The following is a 22,050-nucleotide window of genomic DNA, read 5'->3' as shown; positions in this document are numbered from 1 at the left end:
GGATTTAACAGCAATAATCCCTTTTAACTAACAGACTGTAAATGTTTCCACAGATATGAAAAAAGAAAAAAAATAGCTGAAGTTAATGTGGGTCCCTTACACATTGAGACAGCAGAAATTATAATAAGCATAAGGAAATGGGAGAAAAATTAAACATATATTTAGTGCCTATCTTCACATACCATGACACAAAAACCTGCCAGAAATAGTAAAGAAAATGCAGGAATCTATTATCAAACAAGTAGTATCAGGACATTTGGAAAATAGTAATAGGAGTGGCCAGAATCACATTGGCTATGAAGAGAAAAATCATATTTGAGAAATCTGTCAAGTTATTTTGAGGGTGTAACCAGCAGTTAAAGGAGGAAACAATGGGTGTGATATATTTGGGTTTTCATATGGCCTTTGATAAGGTGTCACGTAAGATAATATTAAACAAAGCTACAGAGCATGGTATTGGGGTTAATATACTGGTATGAAGTGAGGAGTAGCAAACTGACAGAAAGTAGAGAGTAGGAATAACTAGTCATTTTAGGGTAGGGAGGCTCTGGCTAGTGGAGTGCCACGGGGACCAATGCTGAGCCCTGCCTTTCACAATCTTATCATCAGTAATTTGGATGAGGGGAATCAAGTGTAATATATCCAAGTTTGGTGATGATACAAAGCTGGCTGGCAGTGTTGGCTATGAGGAGTATATAGATAAGATTCAGGGAATATTGACAGGTAAAGCAAATGGGAAAGGACATGGCAGATAGAATGTGGTGCATAAAATGCAAGGTCATCCTCTTTAGTAGAAATACATTAAAAAGCGGAGCATTTTTAAATGGTGAAATTGAGGGTGTTGTGACAGAGTGCTGGATGTACTTGTACGTGGATCACTAAAAGTACAGCAAGCAATTATAAAGGCAAATGTTACTCTGGCCATTACTGAAAGTATATTTGAGCATAAAAGAGGCTACACTTCAAATTACGTAGGGCCTTAGAGAGACCACGCCTATAATGCTGTGCATAGGTCTGGTCTTCCTACCCAAGGAAGAATATACGAGCAATAGAAGGAGTACAGTGCATGTTCAGTGGATTACTTCCTGGGATGGTGGGTTACTTAGACGAGGAGAGATTAAGCAGACTGGGCCTATACTCTGTAGAGTTTATCAGAATGAAAAGTAATGTAATTGAAGCATACAAAATAATTGTGGAATGACAGGATAAACACAGGGATGATGTTTACCCTGACTGAGGTGTTCATAGCCAAGGTCACACTCTCAAAATAAGGGTTTGGACATCAGGATAGAAATGAAAAGAAGCTTCTTCACTTATAAACCCTCTTGGACTGTGGAGGCTTAGTTGCTGAGTACATTCAAGAGAGTCTGATGGATTTTTAGACATTAAGGGAAACAAGGAACATGGGGCTAGTGCAGGAAAATGGTGCTGAGTTGAAAGATAATCTCACACAATAGCAGAGCAGGCATGAAGGACCAAATAGTCTACTATTACTTCTATATTTTATGTCATGTCCAATCCGGACAACCTTAATCACATACTCAACAGAAGCCAGAAACATTCAAGCAGCATCCACGGGGAAGAAAATATTAGGCATAATCTTTTACAGCTGATAAAAGGTCACTAGCCCTGCATTTCCCTCTTGAGCCCTTCCCAACATCTGTTACCTTTATTTACAGATTCCGAGCACCCACAGTATCTTGTTTTCCGTATTCTCATAAGATGCAATTTCTAGGAGTTTGTGAAGAGAGCGTACTGACCTGACGAGCCCTAAGCAGTGCAGTCCTCCTGTACATGTAGTCTTCTGATTTGAAGACATACACCATCTTGTAAGAGTTGAGTTTAAAATTGCACTGTGCTTTATCATAATTCTCAGTATTCTCTATAGATTTCTTATTGCTGCATTCCTTCCCTTCTTTTTCTTGTTGCTCCCGACCCCGTTGGCACTTGCGAATTCGACGTAGATTCCTGAAAAAAGCATAATGTACAGAACTGTGTATCAGATCACTACAATTAAACACAAGAATAGTGTGAAGGGAGAAATCTATAGGAAATGTACAACAGCTGCCAAAAAATATCAGAACTTTTTCTTTCTTATCACACATTCCATTCAACAATCATCTAACTCCATCCTCTTAAAAATAAATTATTTTTTAGTTCTTATTAAGGTCAGTAATTTCACCTTTTAGAGGGGGATTGATACCTGAACAACGCTTTTAACTCTTCTTTAATTATTGACAGGACCTTTCACATTTTCTGAGGAAGGAAACTGAACCTGATTCTTAGGTTCTTGCCTTCTTGCTCATTGATGGAGACAGTGGCAATTTGTAGACATAGTTCAGAAATGGATTTGCCTTATATCTTAATGCTGAGTGAAGTAAATAATTGACAAAGACATTTGGTTCTGTAGGCAATAAATAAAAGGGCTGGAATTATCCAGAGGAATCATGCACTCAGACTGTTTCATTGAGAGATATACTCCATGACAATAAATTATTGGGATATTTGGGAGAAGGGATAGGGGAAAGGCTAGAAGATTAGTTGAATAGATGCAATAAAAGGATGATCAAATGATATGGGCAAGGTGTGCATGTGAAGCTCTTACAAATTTCTATGGATGTACAGTGGAGAGCATTCTGTTTGGTTGTATCACAGCCTGGTATGGAGGCTCCAATTCACAGGATCGCAAGAGGCTGCAGAGGGTTGTAGACTCAGCCAGCTCCATCACGGGCACAACTCTCCCCACCACTGAGGACATCTTCAAGAGGCGATGCCTTGAGAAGCCAGCATCCATCACTAAGGACCCTCACAATCCGGGACATGCCCTCTTCTCATTACTACCATTGGGGAAGAGGTACAGGAGCCTGAAGACCTACACTCAATGACCCAGAAACAGCTTCTTCCCCTCCACTGTCAGATTTCTGAACAGTCCATGAACCCATTAACACTACCTTGTTATTCCTGTACTATTTATTTATTTTTGTAATTTATAGTAATTTTATGTCTTCGCACTGTACTGCTGCCACAAAACAACAAATTTCACGTCAGTTAAGTCAGTGATAATAAATCTGATTCTGATTCAGACTCTAATTCTGAAAACATAAAATGACGAATTAACAGATTTGTGATTAAGTGAAAGTGGAAGAAGGCCAACACGGCTACCTCTGAAGAATTTTCTCCTTCCATGTTATTTCTAAGGGGCAAGATTTCCATCACAGATAATTTATTAAATATTCCAAAAGTATGTGTGTGCAAACCATTGCAGTTAATCGACTGAAAACTTAGTATAATTTTCCTTTATTTTTTTTTCCATCTATTTTTATTTTTGCTTTTCAGCTACCTTTCACTCAATTGAACAGGAGGCCATTCAGTCTACTCCGCCATTCAATCAGACCATGACCGATTTACAGCTCAACTCCATTCACAAACCTTTACTCCACATCCCTTGAAACTCAACTAAGAAAAAGATCTAAGAAAGTTCCATCCCTTTGAGGGAGAGATTCCAACGTCTCCATTACTCTTCGAACGAAGTACTTTTTGATTTCATTCTACATTGGTGAGTTCTAAATTTATAATGTGTCACGTTATTCTAGATTTCTACAACAGAGGAAATAGCTTTGACTTTATCTACTCCAGCAAATCATTTTTCCATTTTCAAGACCTCAATTAGATGATCTATATTCAAAGGATTATGAGGCAAATCTAGGCTAGCTATCCAAATATTCTAACCTTTAAAACCCTGAGCTGAAATTTCATTACTGGAAGCAAGTGGAAGGTACAAAATGGTTAATTTGTGTATAAGAATATCAAAATCCCTTTGATCCTCTGCAGTTCTTGGTTTTAACGGTGAGCATTTCACACATCCAATATTGAATTCTTTCCATATCAATCTCTGTATGTCCCGTTGTAGCTTTTGTTTCCATCTGCACATTTACAGTTCATCTTAATATCATTCAAAAACCTGGATGTACAATCTCCTCATCTGTCACTAAAATACACAAAGGCCAAGGCTTGAGCAGAGGTCCCCAGAAACATCACTCATCATGTTCATCAGCATACATTCCCTTTATTCTGACTCTCTTTACCTGTTGTAACAACCAAGGTACCAACCTAGGGGTACCTCCGATTGCATCTGTTCATGTCTGCTAATAACCTCTTGTACAGAACTTTATTAATTGTCTTCCTCAAACCTGCACCCATAGCATATACGATTGGTATGCAAGACAACTTTTTCACTGCACCTCGGTACAAGTGACAATAATAAACCAATACTACACACCACCTCCACCTTGTTAGTAACATTAAAAAATGTAACTAGATTAACTACACAACCCACCATTCACAAATCCAAGCTGACTCTCCTAATGGGTTTATACTTGTTCAGTCACTTTGTCTCTGACACCAGTTGCAGGAAGATTGCCAGAATTTGAATTTTTTTATTTTCCTTGATAAGGTGCAATGATTACAGAAGTAGTGTACTGAGATTCAGCAGGTATAAGAAACATAAAATGAGGAGAGGTTAGAATAGGTATGACTATTCTCCTTGCTACAAGTGAAAATTAAGAGGTGACCTTAGATTATGAAAGGTAGATAGAGTAGAAAGAGAAAGATTATTGCTTCTGATGAATAACCACAGATCACATATTTAAAATTATTGGCAAAACATCTCGATAGGAGGCGCGAAGTCCTTTTTTGCATTCCAAAGTTGCCATATGAAATACCATATCTAAAAAAAGGTTGAAGAGAGCTGAATGGGTACAGGAGGATGAGGAACGTAACATTTGCATACAAATGGTGGGGATGTGGACTAGGCACAAACAGTCAACAGAAGCAGGACAGGTTGAGCGCCCTCTTCCTGTCCTTCAGATTTCTAACTCTATCCTCCAAGTATTAAACACATAAACCCAATGTTCACCAGCTAGGTTAGGACTTACATCTACAGTACACAGAAGCCTTACCTTGGCAGGAACACAGGTTTCTGTGCTAGATGTTCCCGTAGTTCAGGAGAGGTAGAATCTGAATTCATGTAACGATCCAAAAAATCTGACCAGCGCTGCAAACAGACAAGTGTTGTTCAAAAATGATCAGTCAAAATAGATGGACAGATTACTTATAAAATGTTTTCTACTTAAGTTGAAGGGTTAAAGTTTAACTTCCACAAAAACTTATAAATTCCTTCCAAGGTGGATGGGCAAAGTGAGGGGGGAGGAGAAAAATCATTTGAGGGATACTGTTTCTTTAAGTAAAATTTCACTTCATGTCAAGATTTTGCCCACCTCTTGTGAATCACCTTGAGACAGAAGCTCAACAGTGAGAGATCTTGGAGACCAACAAAAATGAAAGATCTGCCTTTATATAGCACCATTCATAATCTCAGGATGTACCAAAACACTTTACAGCCAGTGAGGTACTTGTGACATGTAATGTAAGAAGCATGGCAGGCAATATGCACACAGCATGGCCTCACAAACAGCAATGTGAAAGCAGCCAGATAACTTTTTTAAATAAGTGTTGGTTGAGGCATAAATTTTGGCCAGGACACAGGATATCTCCCCTGCTCTTCTTCAAAGTGGTGCTGGGGATTTTTTACATCTGTCTAAGAGGGGCCTCGGTTTAATGTTTGATCCAAAAGACACCACCACCAACACCTGCAATATGGCAGGGTTAAATCAGGATATATTTTAATTTAGACACAACCAAGCAAAAAACAGGAACAACAAAATCTGATTCATGAATGCATAAAGAAACAGCTGTATGTCCCCAACAGTTGTGTTGAATTATAATTTCCACATGGGTGTAACTTCTAATGCGAATAAAACAGTAAATGTGACAGAATTTCAGTCATTGCCAGAACAACAAAAGATTAGGCAGAAGCCGATTCATGTGAAGAGGCTGACCTTGGCTCTAAATAGAGAAATAAAGATGTGCAAGTTATCTCCAGTCTACTTGGGCCCAGGTCTCTACAGCCAAGAGAGCAGTTAGGCATTGTACTCCCAGACCTCTGCCAAAAGTCGGTTTATGCAGCTACATGGAGTTGGGGAGCATCCAGACTAATTTCTGAATTATAGTAATATCATAAAGAACTCAATTTGAAAAATCATTGTTTAATTACCTGTCATTTACCTTCCAAAGGAAGCCTAAACACATCAGCCCAACGATAGCTAAAATGCAGAGAAACAAAGGACTGTAGATGTAGATGCTGGAATTTAGATGAAAGACACGATGATGCTGGAGGAACTCAGCAAGCCAGGTAGCATCTGTGGAGAAAAGCTGGCGGTCAATGTTTCGGATCAGGATTCTTCTTCAGGTTCCTGACCCGAAATGTTGACCACCTGCTTTTCTCCACCGATGCTGCCTGGCCTGCTGAGTTCCTCCAGCAACATCATGTTTTTTATAGCTAAAATGCAAGTGAGGTTGAGCTTTCATTCATGACTTCCTGCTGTATCAGGATATGATATCCCTGATGGTAACCAGCACAGTACTGGCAAAACAGAGGTTATGAGTTCCAATTACACCATGGTGAAACTAAACCAACATATATCTGTCATTTACAGCCCAGTACCAATCTTTCTATTATAAAAGTTGCCTTGGATTCTGATGCTCCTACCCAGCCTGGCTGATGTGCAACTGAAGACCAATGCAGCTATAAATGACTGCTGAGGAAAGGTCTAGGAAACCAGAACATCAGCATTCATGGGATTCTGTGACTTATCAATATGACAATTGTCAACCACAACAATCTGTGGCTTCACTGTCCAACACATTCCTCACCTGATTCAATTGGGAAAGCATCAGGAACATGCCAGGAGCACCTTGGAACAAGATACTGAGTAAAGTTTACTAAATAGGAAAAGTGCAGGCCGCAGGCAGAACCAAGGTGCCTAACAACTACTGGAGCACAGTAAAGTATCACAACCTTACCACTCGGTAATCATCAACAAGAGACAACATGAACATCTCTCCTTCAAACACTACCTAAGTGAATGCAAAAACTAGCTGCTTACTTGCATTTTATATGTGAACAATTCTATAAGCCACATGGTGGCCATTATCACAGATATTAATTCAGCTTATTCTATGTAACATAGATGACCTTTCTCATCCCTCCCACGACCTGTCTGTCCCACTGCTGTCTGGCAAGTGGTACCGGAGCATCTGGGCCAAAACTACTTGACTGTACAACAGTCCCCCCCCCCCCCCCAGGCTGTCAGGCTCCTGAATACCCTGGAGACAGTTTCAGACAAATGCTGTGTCAAAAGCCCTGGTTTGCACAACAGCGTATAAGAACTTTGGCTGCTGCTGAACATGTTTATACAATTAGTGCAACACACTGAGTTCTGTATTTTCTTTGTCTAACTCAGTTTTGCACTAACTCTGCACTAAATTTGTATTCTGTATATACCATTTTTTGCACTACTTGTACTTGCACAATTTTTTTGTCTGCGTTTCTTGTATGTCCTCTGTTCTATGTATGTCCTCTGTTGTGAGAGTCTGGGGGAAATGATATTTTGTTCCTCCATGTGTTTTTATAGCATATGGGTGAATAACAATAAAGTAACTTGAACTTGAACTTGAAAGAGTAAAGTGTACAGGACAGAGCCACGACCTCAGAGTCAACTGATATTGCAATAAATGAAGTTTTGCCAGTGCTGTCCACATCCCAAAGAACAAATTTTTAAAAAAGTAACAAATGCGCATCATACTACTTCTTAAGCAGTCCCTCAGTTGAGGATGATTTGTCTCCACTCCAGTTCTGAAGTGGCTGAGTCAATGTGGGACCTACAGATTTTGCTACAGCTGGGGCAGGAGGTACTTGGTGGGGTAGCCAGTTGGGACACTCGAGAGGTGGTGCACTCCTTTGGCCACTTATAATGGACCTCGGTGTACCTGACACGTGGCTTCAAAGTTCTCAGTGCCAACCTAAATGCTCCTTCTTCGAGTGAACATTGGCAAGGGCTTCCCATGAGTCAGTGGTGGTGTTGCATTATTTTTCAAGGCGGCTTTTGGATCTTCTCAAACCATTTCCTCAGTCCAGCCGGTAATCAGTTCTTGTGACAGAACCTGGAAAAAAAAGTGTGTGCCATGGAAGTTGGACGTCAGGCATGCTAACAATGTGGCCTGCCCAATGGAGTCAGCTGAGTTTATGTAGGACCTCAATACTGGACAATTTGGCCTGGATGAGCACACTGACATTGGTTCATTCCTACTAATCCATTTGGAGGATTTTTTACAGAGACAACATTGGAGGTATCTCTCTAGTGGCTTGGAGGTGCCTGCTGTAGGTAGTACAAATCTCAGATCTCTGCTGCCAATAGATGCATCTTAAGGTTTCTGCTGATTCTCAAGGAAACATCCTTGGTTGACTTCCCTTAACTGCTTCATCAATGAACCAAATGTTGTATTTTCCATAAAAGAAGTAGATCACGAACGAGTCTTGTGCCAGATTTGAGGTCTTGAACTTCAGATCATCCTTCTTCTCAGACAGCCAAGGACTGTCTAGTGCAGTGTCTGGTGCACAGAAAGCAATGGAGAATTTCACCACTGGTGTTTGCCTTTGCTGAGAAGTGGCTCCCAAATTATGGGAGATGGTCCTCAATTCCCAGGGTTTCATTGGAGGGAGATGTTGTAGAGGACGGAGAGTTTGGTGGAGGACTTCTCTGGATGTTGAATGTAAGACCCATCTTCTGACATGCTTCAGTGAATCATTCAACAATGAATTGGAGCTTAGCTTCCAAATGCGTACATATTCAAGCACCGCATGCATGCTGCAGCTCAAATACTGGAGTTGGAGTGGCCTCGATTCAGGAGTAGAGATGACATAGGTTGATCATATTTCCATTTGTCCTGTGCATTAGTTCCACTCCAGCACACTCACAACTTACCATGTAATGGAGCAACAAATGGAGTAAAGGAACCATCTACAGTCTTGTGTCTCCATGTTACCATGTAATGCATTTCTCCATAGTTTTACTTTCAATTAAAACAGTTATCTACCCTAACGAAGATAAGCTTGTGTTGTTTATCTAACAGATGAGTGGTTGCAATTTGAAACACACTGCCTGAAAAGGTGGTGGAGGCTGGTACTCTCAACATTTAAGAAGCATCTGCACAAGCACTAGAACCATCAGGGCTTAGTAGGCTATCCAGCAAGTGCTGGTAAATGGGATTAATATAGATAGTTACTGGATGGTCAGCATGACTGCAGTGGGCCAAAGGGCCTGTGCAAATTATACTTCAACAAAAGGAAACAGGTGAAAAAAATAAAAGTGAAGAGAACTTCAGTAAAACTTAATCCAAAAAGAAGCACAATATAGGTTTTCAGCTTGATTCATCCAGTAGCAACCCCATCTCTTGACTTGACTCAAATAGTAATCCTGTTCTTGATCATATCTGAAACCATTTAAAGGGCTGAGAGAGTGCTGGACTGCCAGAGGTTAAAATGCCAATTCTAGTGGTTTCAATAAATATTAAAACAAAAATCACTCAACTTATTTGAAGAAAAAAATTTGCGTTATTTCAGTTGTCAAGGTTCCTCCATCAACCAACACCAGCACAAAATTAAATCAACCAATCATTCAGTTTCCACTGTTAATGGTAGCTGAGTGCAACAAAATTACTGAAGTAATTGTATTCAAATTTAATGGACAAAGGGACAGAAAATCCATAAATCACAAGAACAAAAATAATTAACTTTTTAGTATTCCCAAAATATTTGTTACTTGATTCAATTCTACAAACTGTATGCATACCACCACATAGATTTTGCTGAAACAAAAACTAAAATAGCTGGAAACATTCAGTAGGTCAGGCAGTACCTGCAGAAAGAGAAACAGTTAACATTTCAGATAGGAAACCCTTCGTAACTGTTCCAATGAAGGGCCCCCGATGTGAAATGTTAACTCCTTTTGTCTGTTCTAAAGATGCTGCCTTACCTGCTGAGTGTTTCCAGTTTTTCTGCTTTTGTTGCAGATTACCAGCACCTGCAGTTCTTTTTCTGATTTAGGTTTTACTGACTTCTGGACAAATTTCATAAGGAATTAACCTGCATTACCAAATCACAGTTTGGATGTTCATAACTCATTCCCTCTGGTAGCCAGATGGAAACACAAGAGACTGCAAAAGCTGGAATCTGGAGCAACACACAAAAAGCTGAAAAAACTCAGCAGATCGAGCAGCATCCATGGAGGGAAATGGACAGTCAACATAGCCAATCCATTTATGCAAGCCACTAAATCATCTCACAGAATTGCTTCACTTCTTTCTGGAATGTGGGCTGTGTATTGCTGCAGTGAAATACAAGCCTGAGGTTGGAATGAAAGGGACAGTCCAAACAGAAGGTTGATGTAGGAAGCACAACATCACATGGAATAAAATCCATGCATTCCCTTTTCTTTTATGAGTACAATATTTTTGTGTGTGTGTGTGTGTGTGTGTGTGTGTGTGTGTGTGTGTGTGTATAGAATACAAATTTTGCTTATACATGGAACTTACAATGAATCTCAAGGATTCTCCAATCTATGTGTTATTGGCAAGATAACTCTATATCATTCAATCTTAAAGTCAATGTGTTATGCATACCTCTGCTTCCACAGGATCATCTGAGTTTTCCTCTTCAGTGTCCAGCAGGTCAATGGTCAAAGACACTTGTTCTCGGCTGTGTATGAACGTAAGCTGAGCAAAGAAAAATAATAAATTTGAATGGTTTTAAGTATACAGAATTTCTGCTTTTACAGTAATATATTTGATCTGACAACATACAAAGGCCCCTCTCCTTTGTTACCCAATATATTGTTCCATCCACAAACTACAGTGTATTGGATACTTTTTCTTCAAAATATATTGTGAAACTGAAAGGAGTGAATATCAAAGAAAAAAAGCTACTGGGCTAGGAAAAAGTAAACTTCAATGGGATAACAAAAATCTGTACAAATTAACTAACAGATTAGACTACAAGAAATAGAAGTGGGGATCAACTGCTCTGCCATGTAATAAGATCATGGCTGACTGTTTCCCTCAGCACCACTTTCTGTCCTAACCCTGTAATCCTTGATTCTCTTAATAGCCATGAAATGGTTGTCTGGAATATACTTGATGACTGAGCCTCCATAGCCCAAAATGAGAATTCACTACCTAAGATGGCTGAGTGAAGAAATTCCTTCTTATCCCTGTCCTGAATGACAAACCCCTTGTTTTAGAGTTCTAGACACTCCAGCAGTTAGGACATCATCCCTACATCTATCCTGTCAAATCCCATAAGAATTTTGTATGTTTCAATGAGATCACCCCTCTTTGTTAAAATCTAAAAAATTTATTTATACAGCACGGTAACAGGCCCTTCCGGCCCAACAAGCCCATGCCGCCCAATTACACCCATGTTCAAAATCAGTATCAGCCCTGCCTACTCAATCTCTCTTCATTCTACAAACCCATCACCCCTGGAGTAGATCTGGTGAATCTTCACTACACCTTCTATCACAACTATCCTCTCATTGCTAGGGAGACCATACCTGTACACAACACTGTAGATGCAGTCTCACAAGCGCTTGATACAATTGAGAAAGGCATCTTTACTTTTGTACTCGTCCTTTTACATCAATGACCAACATAACACTTGACTTTCTAGCTGCTTGCTATACCTGCCCGTTTACTTTCTGTGATTCATATACACGAACACCCAAGTCCCAATGAACACAATACCTTCAATCTTTTACAATTTAAAAAAATACTCAGCTTTTCTATGTTTTTTTTAACCAAAGTGCATGACAACACATTTTGCTCACTATAGTCAATCTGCCATTCCTCACCCATTCACAATATGCCAATATCTCCCCGAAGCCTGTCTGTATCCACCCCACTGCTCACATGGTCAACCAGCATTGTATCATGAACAAAACTGGATATATTACAATGATCCCTTCATTCATATCGCTGGTTATGTATAGTGTAGAGCCCCAGCACTGATCCTTGCAAAAATTCACAGTGTTCCAACCCAAAAATAACCCATTTAGTTCCTACTCTCCATTTTCCGTCCATTAGCTAATCCTCAGTCCACACACTAGTCTATAGCCTCAAAACCCATGTGCTGTAGTCTTGCTTAATTATCTCTTGTACGGCAACTTTGAAGACCTTCTAAAAGTGTACCAGATCCACTGGTTTCCCTCTCATCGATTCTGCAAGTTACAACCTCAAAAAAAACTCTAAAAAATGTCAAATATGATTTTTTTTCCATAAATCCATGCCGATTCTGCCCAATCCTATTGTTATTTTCGAATCCTATCATACAATTAGAATTTCCTCAATTGTAGGTTCCAGCATTTTCCTATTACTGAGGGTAGGCCAACTGGTCTAAATTTCTTGCTTCCTCTCTCCCTCTTTTCTTTAAAAGTGGGATTACATTTGCTACCTTCCAGGCAGTGAGAGGCATTCTAAAATCCATGGAATCTTGGAAGATGACAACCACTGCATCCACTATCTCCACAGCTACCTGTGTGGGGACTATTCCAATCTGCTCATCACCCACATACTCTCCCACTGGTCCCTCCCCTCCCACCCCCCCCCCCCCGAACTGTTCCCATCTACCCTCCTGCACCTCCCTCACTTGATTCCATGCACCACCTTCCATCATCTTCAGCCTTTTATTGCCTCCACCTATCACCTCCCAGCCTCTTGTCGCTATTTCCAGTCTCCCCTCCTCACTTGGATCTACCTATCGCTTGCTAGCTCTTACTCCACCCCTTCCCCCCCATCTTTTTATATTGGCTATCTCCCCTCTATCTTTCAAACCAGACGAAGGGCCTTGACCCAAAACGTCGACTGTCCATTTCCCTCTATAGATGCTGCCTGCCCACAGGTTCCTCCAGCATCTTGTGTGTCGCATCTTTTCATCATTTTCTGTTTTTGTTGAAAGGTTGAAGGTTTGGCAGAAGTGGATGATCCAGCTCAGCTGCCTCCCACACCATCACAGCAGCCAGCTGATTAATTCAATTTGGTCCATGTACTTTTGAGATATATCAGAATGCACTGGGTTCAGCAATGGTTTTGGACCCCAGCAATATTGCTAAGACTAATACTTCAGATCTAGCCATGCCTGTAACCAAACTGTTTTAACACTTGGACCTAACTGACAAAGTTAAAAATGGACTGCACAGGACAGAATCAAGGAAGCGGGGAGTTTTCTAAATTACGAGTCCCAAATCCATTCAGGTGCCACTTTCTTCAGTTCTAGCCACACCTTCCTGAAGGTAATTTTGAAAGGACTTTTGTCAGTGAGAAATCAGCATCTGAACACACTTACCTTGAAACAGTTCTCATCTGACAAGAGCTGTTCAGCCTTGCGCTGGTAGTTGCTTTCAATAGCAGTTCGGGAGGATGTGGTTGCCAAGGGACCTCCGGTGGCACAGTTACCACTCTCCGTTAGATAGAGGTCGGTCACCTGTATACAGATTTCATCGCTCACAATATGCTGCAGCTATAAAGAGCAGAAACACAAAAAGCAGGGAATAGGTTTGTGATTCGACAAGTTTCTAGATTTGAAATTACATTGGAAATTTAATGGCTAGGTGAACAATTAGCTCAGAGTGCCAGATCTCAATGGATCAACCTCAGCAATTGTTTGTGACAAGACGCACTGAAACCCCCAGTCCAAATACTAATGATGGTTCAAAAGTTTACGCCTGGAACTTCCCACAAAAAACTGCTAAACGCAGTGATGCCATTTGTTTGGGAGGATCCAAGCACAAGCCATTAAACATAATGCAGGGAAGACATAACCTTCCAGTGTTAGACTGATCAACTGGTAATGTAACCAGAGGGGAAGAGTATACCTTTGAAGAAAAAAAATGCACTAGATAATTCATGATTAAACTTACAACTACTGATGAACACAATTCCCACAACTGCTACACCAGGGTATTTCACTGTAAAAGGAGCAGAGAGGACACAAACATCCACTCACATAAAATTCAGATCAAGGCTTCAGCAGGAACAGGGGTGTTCTAATTGGTGACATCTTACCTGCCTGACTATACTCTGAATGAGTTTGTCCATTGTAAAAGCAATGAATGCATGAATAGTAAACATTTCCCGAAGGGTGTCCTCATACTGGGAGGAATCCATGTTGCCATCTAGAAGGTTCCGCACCATATCAAGGAAAGCTGGGTAATAGTCTTCCACATCAATATCCACTGAAATTTGACAAAGAAGCAGGTTACAGGGTCATTCCTTGTAAAGCAGTTCCTATCAAACCAGCACACAGCTCTCACACATAAAGCTGCAACAACTTGATACAATTTACAGTCAAAAGCTGACACTCTGAGGGAATGCTGGAGAGTCTTTCAAATGAGATATTCAACTCTCATCTGTTTTCTTACCTGACTTATAAAATGCCGTAGATATATTGTGGAGAAAAACAGGAGAGCTATCCTCAGGGTTCAGGCCAATATTCATTCCTTAATCAACATCACTTATAATTTTGCTGCTTTCAGAAATTTGGAGTGTGTAAATTAGCTACCAGATTTCCTACTCACAGCAGTGACTATGCTTCAACATGTACTTCATTGGATGTAAAGCAATTTAGGATGGACCAGGGGTTGTGAATGACTGAATTTGGTTTTCTAAATGTAGACCACACCCTCACCACCACTGCCACAGGTATAGCTCAGCCACTCACACTCCTCTCACTTATAAAACATCACTCTGTACACCAGGCACACAGAGTGCCTCACACGCCTCTTCCGCTGCCTCAAGTGATGGAAAATTGCAGACATGATTGAAAGGCACTGAACTGATTGAAAGGTGATGGAACCAGATTCAAAGGTTCTCCCAAATGAAATTGGATACATACTTAAAAAGGAAAAAATTGTAGCGGCAGGAATATTCCAATGCATTTCATTTAATGAATAATTCTTACAGCTGAATGGATGGATAAACAGCAATGAGATGAATTGCCAGTTTACAAGTATATTGTTGTGCTGATTGAAAGAGGACATTTAACAGAATAAAATTAAGAACTCACTGCTGCTCCTAAAGTAGTATCATAGGATTGTTAACATCAATGTGAAATAACAGAACAATCAGACATGGGATCACTTCAATGTCTTAGCTGAAAGATGGCACTTTTTACAATGCATTATTCAATACTACGATTAAGCAACAAACACACTTTTGTGCTCTCGTCATGCAGCAGTGGGCATGAATCCAGTAACGTTCTGACTGAGAGGTGAAAGTATGACCACATTTGACACCCACCCAACAATAATTTATTCCCAATGTTCATCAGAAACTCAATGACTTAAATGTTAGTCATTATTTTACAGATACCACATGAAGTTACACCACAATGTAATCAAAGTAAGGAAATAAAATAACATGCAAAATAAAACCAAAAACTAATTGCAGTTTAGAATTGATTTCATCTAGGCAGCGTGCCACTGTTGAGGGCGATTTGTATAATGGAGGATGGGAGGATGCTGTTGTTTCAGATATGTTTAATGTTGTCTGAAGCATTCAAACATTAGGATACATACTCAGCATCACCAATGCCACACACTTCCTTCTCAATGTTGGCCGTTAATTAAAGTGCCTTAATTTTATGGAAGTTGACTCATAATGCCTCATATTGGCTTTCCTGACAACGTACAATACAAATTACAAATTTGCATCTTGCATGAATGTGCTTCTTAAATCTGAGCAGACATTTCATCAGACAAGACTGAATGTGAATCAATAAGCTGCTTTCTTTCACAGCAAGGTGAACATGGAGAATCAATTGTGATTGGGCTCACTTAATACAGTCAATGCAGCTTAACTGTTACACTAATAAATAAGGTACCCTTTCCCATAATAACTTACTTAACACAAACATCTTTTGTCATTTCTAATCACTATTCACAAAGAAAACTTTGATTTATGTCTGATGTCTACGTTTTACTCCAGAAAGCAAACTTAGTATTTGGAGTTGTTACATTAAATATGATCATTTTTTTGGTGCAGCCACAGTGAGTATGGAAGTGTAACTTCATTCTAAAACAAATGACTATGATCCTGCCTGGCCTAGCCAATGTGATCTTGCTATTATTTCTCAAGAAGGAGAACTGAAAGATATTGAAGTTGTTTTAAAGTTGTAATCAATCTTGTCTGCCTCGCTCTTATAGTACAGTGTACAGTTTTGATCACTTTTTTTAAATGGTTATGGGGCACTGGGTAACGACCTGTAAACGGATGATACCATAACTGAGAGATTTTGGTGAGCAAAAGGGTTTCTTTTCCCTTTAAGAGAAGATTACAGTCCTTCTGATCATGTAAAGATTTAAACAGCACACATTAGGAACTTTCTTTGGGGGGTTACCAAGGAATCTAATAGACAATTAGGAAGAACTTATTTACATAGATTTTAAAATATGGGACTCATTATCACATGGAGTTGCTGAGGTGAACAGCCCAGATGCATTTAAAAGAATGCCAGCTAAATATCTGATGCATCGGGGAATAGAAGGATGCACTTGATGAGATTAGATAAAGTTGTAGGGAAGGAGACTCAAGAGGAAGCATAAATACCAGCATAAACATGTATGGCCTCATAGCCTGTTGGCAGCTTTAGGTAATTCTTCAAAATCTCCTTGTCCATTAGCAGATAGGCAACTAAAAGTTTCCATACGAAGGGTGTGAAATATTTCCCAAGCTAACAAGGTGCTTATGTTAGTCTTTGAGCAAATTGGCTTTCACTGGTATATCAAACGATGGTCCAGCAACTTAGGTACCTATATTATATTTTAAATGTGCGGGACTATCCTTTGGTGCAAGACTCCATTAAGCCATTAACTGCCATCTCCATTAAAAAAGATGCCATTAAGCTGGAAGGAGTGCAGAGAAGATTTACGAGGATGTTGCTGGGGCTCGAAGGACTGAGTTATGGAGAGGGGTTGAGCAGGTTCAGACTTTTTACACTGGAGTGTAGGAGAATGAGGGGTGATCTTATAGAGGTGTATAAAATTATGAGGGGCATAAATAGGGTGAGTGCACAAAGACTGTTTCCCAGGATTGGGGAATCAAGAACTAGAGGGCATAGATTTAAGATTTAATAGGAACCTGATGGGCAACTTCTTCACCCAGACAGTGGTCAATATATGGAATAAGCTGCCAGAGGAAGTGGTTGAGGCAGGTAAAATAACAACATTTATAAGGTACTTGGACAGGTACATGAATAGGAAAGGTTTAGAGGGATATGGGCCAAACACAGTCAAATGGGACTAGCTTAAGATGGGAATCTTGGTTGGCATGGACCAGTTGGGACGAAGGGCCTGTTTCCATGCTGTACGACACTACAGCTTTAAAACCAAGATTTTTTTTTACTGAATCACAACCACCACAAAGTAATATCTGAAAGGTTTCCCTTAAAAAAAAGATTCTATCAAGAGAGGCACAAGAGATTGCAGATGCTGGAATCGGGAGCAAAAAAAAACAAGCTGCTGGAGGAACTCAACAATCAGGCAGCATCTGTGGACGAAATGGACAGTCAATGTTCCGGGTCGAGACCGTTCATCACAACATTCTGTCAAGAGGACAGTTCCTTGAAGTTTCCGGTATACGAGGAACAAGTACAATGAAATCAAACATTTGTGGAACATGCAGCAGCAGGCCAGCTCCAATTCATTGTTAAATGAGTAGTCGAGACAACCCCAGTGAGAAAATAAATGGCACCCTGAAAAACTGAATGGTGTTTTGAGCCACCTAACTGGTTAAAAACTGGTTACAATGGGTTGACCTCATCAATTTCATACCTAGACATGGGAATGCAGGACGATGACTAAGTGAACTTCTAAAAGATCCTATCAATAAACCCCTACCTAAATTGCAATATTGCAGATCCTGAAACATCAAGTCTCTTCTGCAATCCAAATTGTCGAGCTAACTGACTCTGCATTTCAGGTGGTCAGCAGCACACCTACTCTTGGAATCTCCAGCCTCCCTCTCAGCCCTCTGCAGGGTCTCAGCCATCCTCTTGGCTCCTCCTAGCACTGTCTACCCAATTCCAGACCCCAGACCTACCTGTTCTTGGCACAGACTTATGCAATTCATAATTAATTTTTAAAAAATATTGCTTTTCCTTAATTTTGTCGGTGTTGTCCACAGCTCAAATACAATATTTGGAAGTTCAGCCTGTAACTCAGGTAGACCTCATCCATTTTATTCATAGGAAAATAAAGTAATAACAGCCATTATTTTCTAATGAGGAAGGACCACTCAGATCCCCATAAATACTCACTTGGTTCCTTTAACCGAAGCTGAATAGCAGGACTGTCATTTTTGTCTCGTTTTCCTGTCAGCATTTCCCGTTCCCTTTCTCTGCATTCCTCCTCAATCTGCTTCTCCGCTTGGTTGTAGATCTTCAGGAGTCGTGAACATAGGATCTGGTGAAGCCGGATGAAGATGTACCAGTTATTGTTCACAAAGAATAGGTTGTACACATCGTCCATGCCCCGCAATTTTTGTGCTCCCGTGTTGCTGAACATAAGTTTTGGCTTGGGTGGGCTACCGCCGATGCCATTGTGCTTTTTGGTTGCCCCTGTGCTCTCATCAATGTCCATCTCTTCATCTTCCTCGTCTTCTTTCTCATCCTCTACATCTGACAGCTCACCTCGCTGAGCGAACAAAAGGTCTGGGATGAAATGATAAATTATTTGTTTGATTTTGTACTTATCTTCCTTCTGTATCCCAGCTTGCCGCTTGACATGATGGATAATGAGGGAGGCTGCATCCTCCATGATCTGCTTGTCCTCATAAACAAAGGTTAAGTGAGAACCAGATGGCACATGTGCATGGTCTTCAGATGCCTGTTCTTGTCGCTAAACATGCACAAATAGAAAGAAAAATCATTAGGCATAAATTTAGAAAAGAACAATAAAACCCTTCAATTGCTGCATTTTTAAGACCCGATAAATTTAGAGTCATACAGTAAGAAAACAGGCCCTTCAGCCCACCACATCAGTGTTGGCTATCAAATATCTATCTATATTAATCCCAATTTCCACCACTCAGCCTGTAGCCTTCAATGCCATGGTACTTGAAGTGTTCATCTAAATACATCTTAGATGTTGTGAGAGTATTTGCCTCCATCACCACCTCAAGCAGTGAGCTCCAGCTTTCAAACACCCTCTATGTGAAAAAAAACCTTCCTAGAGTACCCTCTAAATCTTCAGCTCCTTACCTTAAACCTATGCCCTCTGGTTATAGACATCTCTGCTAAAGAGAAAGGTTTCTCGTTTTCCACCCCATCTATGCCCCTCATAATTTTATACACCTCAATTAGGTCTTCCCAGTCTCCTCCACGCCAGAGGAAACAAACCCAGCCAATCCAATCTCTTCATAACTGGAACATGCCATCCCAGGAAACATCCTGGTGAATTCCCTCTTTAATTGCCCTCATACAATAACATTGGTTCTATAGCATGGTGACCAGAACTGTATATATACCCCAGCCTAACTAATGTTTTATATGGTTGTGCCTTAAATTCTTTGCTCTTATATTCTATGCCCTGGTTAATAAAGGCAAGTATCCCATATCCCTTCTTAGCTTCTTATCTACCTGTGCTGTAAACCTTCGTGGATCCTCAGAGAAGTACATCAAGGTCTCTTTGTTCCTCAGCACTTCCAAGGTTACTACTGCTCATTGTCCATATCCTAGCTTTACTAATCCTCCCAAAGTACATCATCTCACATTTTCAGGATTAAATCACACCTACTATTTCTCTGCCCATCTTACCAACTCATCCATATCATTCTGTAGCCAAAAACAACCCTCCTCACTATCAACAACACCATCAATTTTCATGTCATCTGTGAACTTACTCTCTTACATTCACATCCAGATCATTAACGTATATGACAAACAGCAAGGACCGCTGCACTGATCCTGGCTTAATGAATTTCACTTTTGGTGTGTTAAGGTGGTCAATTAATGTGATGTTAATTTAAATAGAAAGAAAATAATTACATAGAAAAGCAAAATCTGCAGACACTGGAAATCCAAAACAAAACAGAAAATACTGGGGATACTTAGTAGGCTGGATGCCACCTGTGGAGAGAGACACAAAGCTGAAGTTTCAGGTTGATGGCCTTTCATCAAACACATCTGATTTACAACATGTTGGATTTCAAATTTTCCTAGATTAAAAGTCGTTTACCTAAAACATTGACTTGCATCTCCTCTCGTTCTTTATTTCTCTGCAATGCTGCCTGGCCTGCTGAGTACTTTTAGTTTCTTCTGCTTTTATTTGCAATTATATGGCTTCATTCCCCACCTCTAGATGAGTAACAGTGCATCAAAGGCAATGGTAATTTTGAAGTGGAGTCAAAACTGTACTTAGAAAAATGGGGCATCCAAATCTCATACATCAATGAGATAATAATCATGTTTTCAGCTAAATTAGCTTAAGCATTACTACTGGCCAGAATACCCAAGAATTCCTCCCTGTAGCTACATGACACATGGCTACACTCATTGAGAAAGTGCTTTTCCATTGTTTCACTGGAAAGACTGCACCTCTAAAAGTGCCCATTTCCTGCGGGGTATTCTCTAGAGTTTGTGCCCAAACCTTTGGATCTGGATTTGAACACCCAACCTTCTGAAGCAGAAGGAGGAGCGCCGCTGAAGTTGACTCCTGTGGGTATCTGAGTTGGTTCCCTTTTGTAAAAGATCTATGAATACACAGAATTACTTGAACATCAGGTTTTATAAAGCTCAAATTGCTTTCTGCAAGAGATTTCAGTCCATAATTCAAAAAAAGGGTAAGTTTGATGAACCAGAGAGTAAAGTCAACCAGTACTATAAAACTCAGAATGATACAGCACAGAAAGCACTTCAGTCCACATTTCCTTTGTTGGCTCTTTAAAAGAGCAATTGCATTCTCCCTTACCCTGTACTTTCCCAATGACTTTTTTTTATCTTTTCTGCCAAGTGTGATTCAATTCCCTTTTGAACACTGCTTTGATCCCACTTCCACATCTCTTTCAGGCAGTACAAGTCAAAACAATTCACTACACAAAAGAAAATGCCCTCATCTTATCCCTCTGGTTCTTTTGAAAATCATCTTAAAATGACAATTTCTCAAAACTAGTCAGCATGAAAGACTATTTCAAGCTCCAGTGTTTGTGACAAAGGCCCAGTTAGCAGGTGACACATGCAGGACAGAAACTCTCAGATTGAACAATCTTCCAGAAACCACAGGGAAACTTTGCACAAGTATGTCCAACTCACCTAGTGCCTTCCTACAAAATACAACCAAAGCCATTACATTTAAAAACGGCAAGCACTAAATATCATACTGAGACATGCTGCCTAATGCTAAGTCATACCTACCAATCTCAATGGCTGCTAAATAATTAAGAGAATATTTTTATAAATGTGCACAAAAACTGAAGAGGCATCAACTGATGGGGTAGTGAAAAATTATAGCCTCACTCTTTTTAAAATCCAAACTTACACAAAATATCAGTTGCCGACTAAGAAATTCCAACTTTTGCCAATATCAGCTCCTATCCAAAGTAGCTGCCTCAGCAGAGTGAAATTTACTGCATGACTTAAGCAGGAAATTAAATCTTTTGAAGCAGTATTAGATATTAGTGGTGGTACATGTGTATGCTTGGAGACAGATGGAAAAGAGAGGCCACCAGCATGAACTAGAGGGAAGGGGGGGAAGAAGGGTAGCATTGTGAAAAGAGACATTAATGAACGGAGAGATCCAAATGCATTACTGTAACAACCAACAATTTCTCGGCAAGAAGAGAAATGTTACCTACAAATTGTAATCACATTCATTGTAAGCAGAGGCATACCCAAGCAAATGGGGTCATAATGAATGATTAACTCACACCAAACTGATTTGGAAATTTAAAGTTAAGATCCAAACAGCTGACCGATAATTTCTGTGAGTACCTCATCACCATTAGTGGCTACAAGGTCCCTCCATATTGTACGATCAAAATGATCAGCTACAAAAACAGTAGTCATTGCTTTTCCCTAAAGAAAATGGACATCAGTTGCAAGAACACTGT

General features: G+C 40.0%; 1 protein-coding gene across 2 annotated transcripts in view; it reads right to left on the bottom strand.

Moving 5' to 3' along the window:
* The window catches only part of sin3aa (SIN3 transcription regulator family member Aa), a 103,793-nt gene that overhangs the window by 7,383 nt on the left and 74,360 nt on the right, over nt 1-22,050 (bottom strand). For both annotated transcript variants that reach the window (XM_052042615.1, XM_052042614.1), the window contains 6 exons: nt 18,263-18,842; nt 14,014-14,183; nt 13,295-13,468; nt 10,579-10,671; nt 4,959-5,053; nt 1,761-1,968 (listed from right to left, as the gene is read on the bottom strand). In XM_052042615.1, the coding sequence (XP_051898575.1) occupies nt 1,761-1,968; nt 4,959-5,053; nt 10,579-10,671; nt 13,295-13,468; nt 14,014-14,183; nt 18,263-18,842 (1,320 nt within the window). The remainder of the gene's footprint in view (nt 1-1,760; nt 1,969-4,958; nt 5,054-10,578; nt 10,672-13,294; nt 13,469-14,013; nt 14,184-18,262; nt 18,843-22,050) is intronic.

This window comes from Pristis pectinata, chromosome 32 (genome assembly GCF_009764475.1).
Source record: "Pristis pectinata isolate sPriPec2 chromosome 32, sPriPec2.1.pri, whole genome shotgun sequence".
Taxonomy (NCBI): domain Eukaryota; kingdom Metazoa; phylum Chordata; class Chondrichthyes; order Rhinopristiformes; family Pristidae; genus Pristis; species Pristis pectinata.
This window is presented reverse-complemented; position numbering and strand designations above follow the sequence as displayed.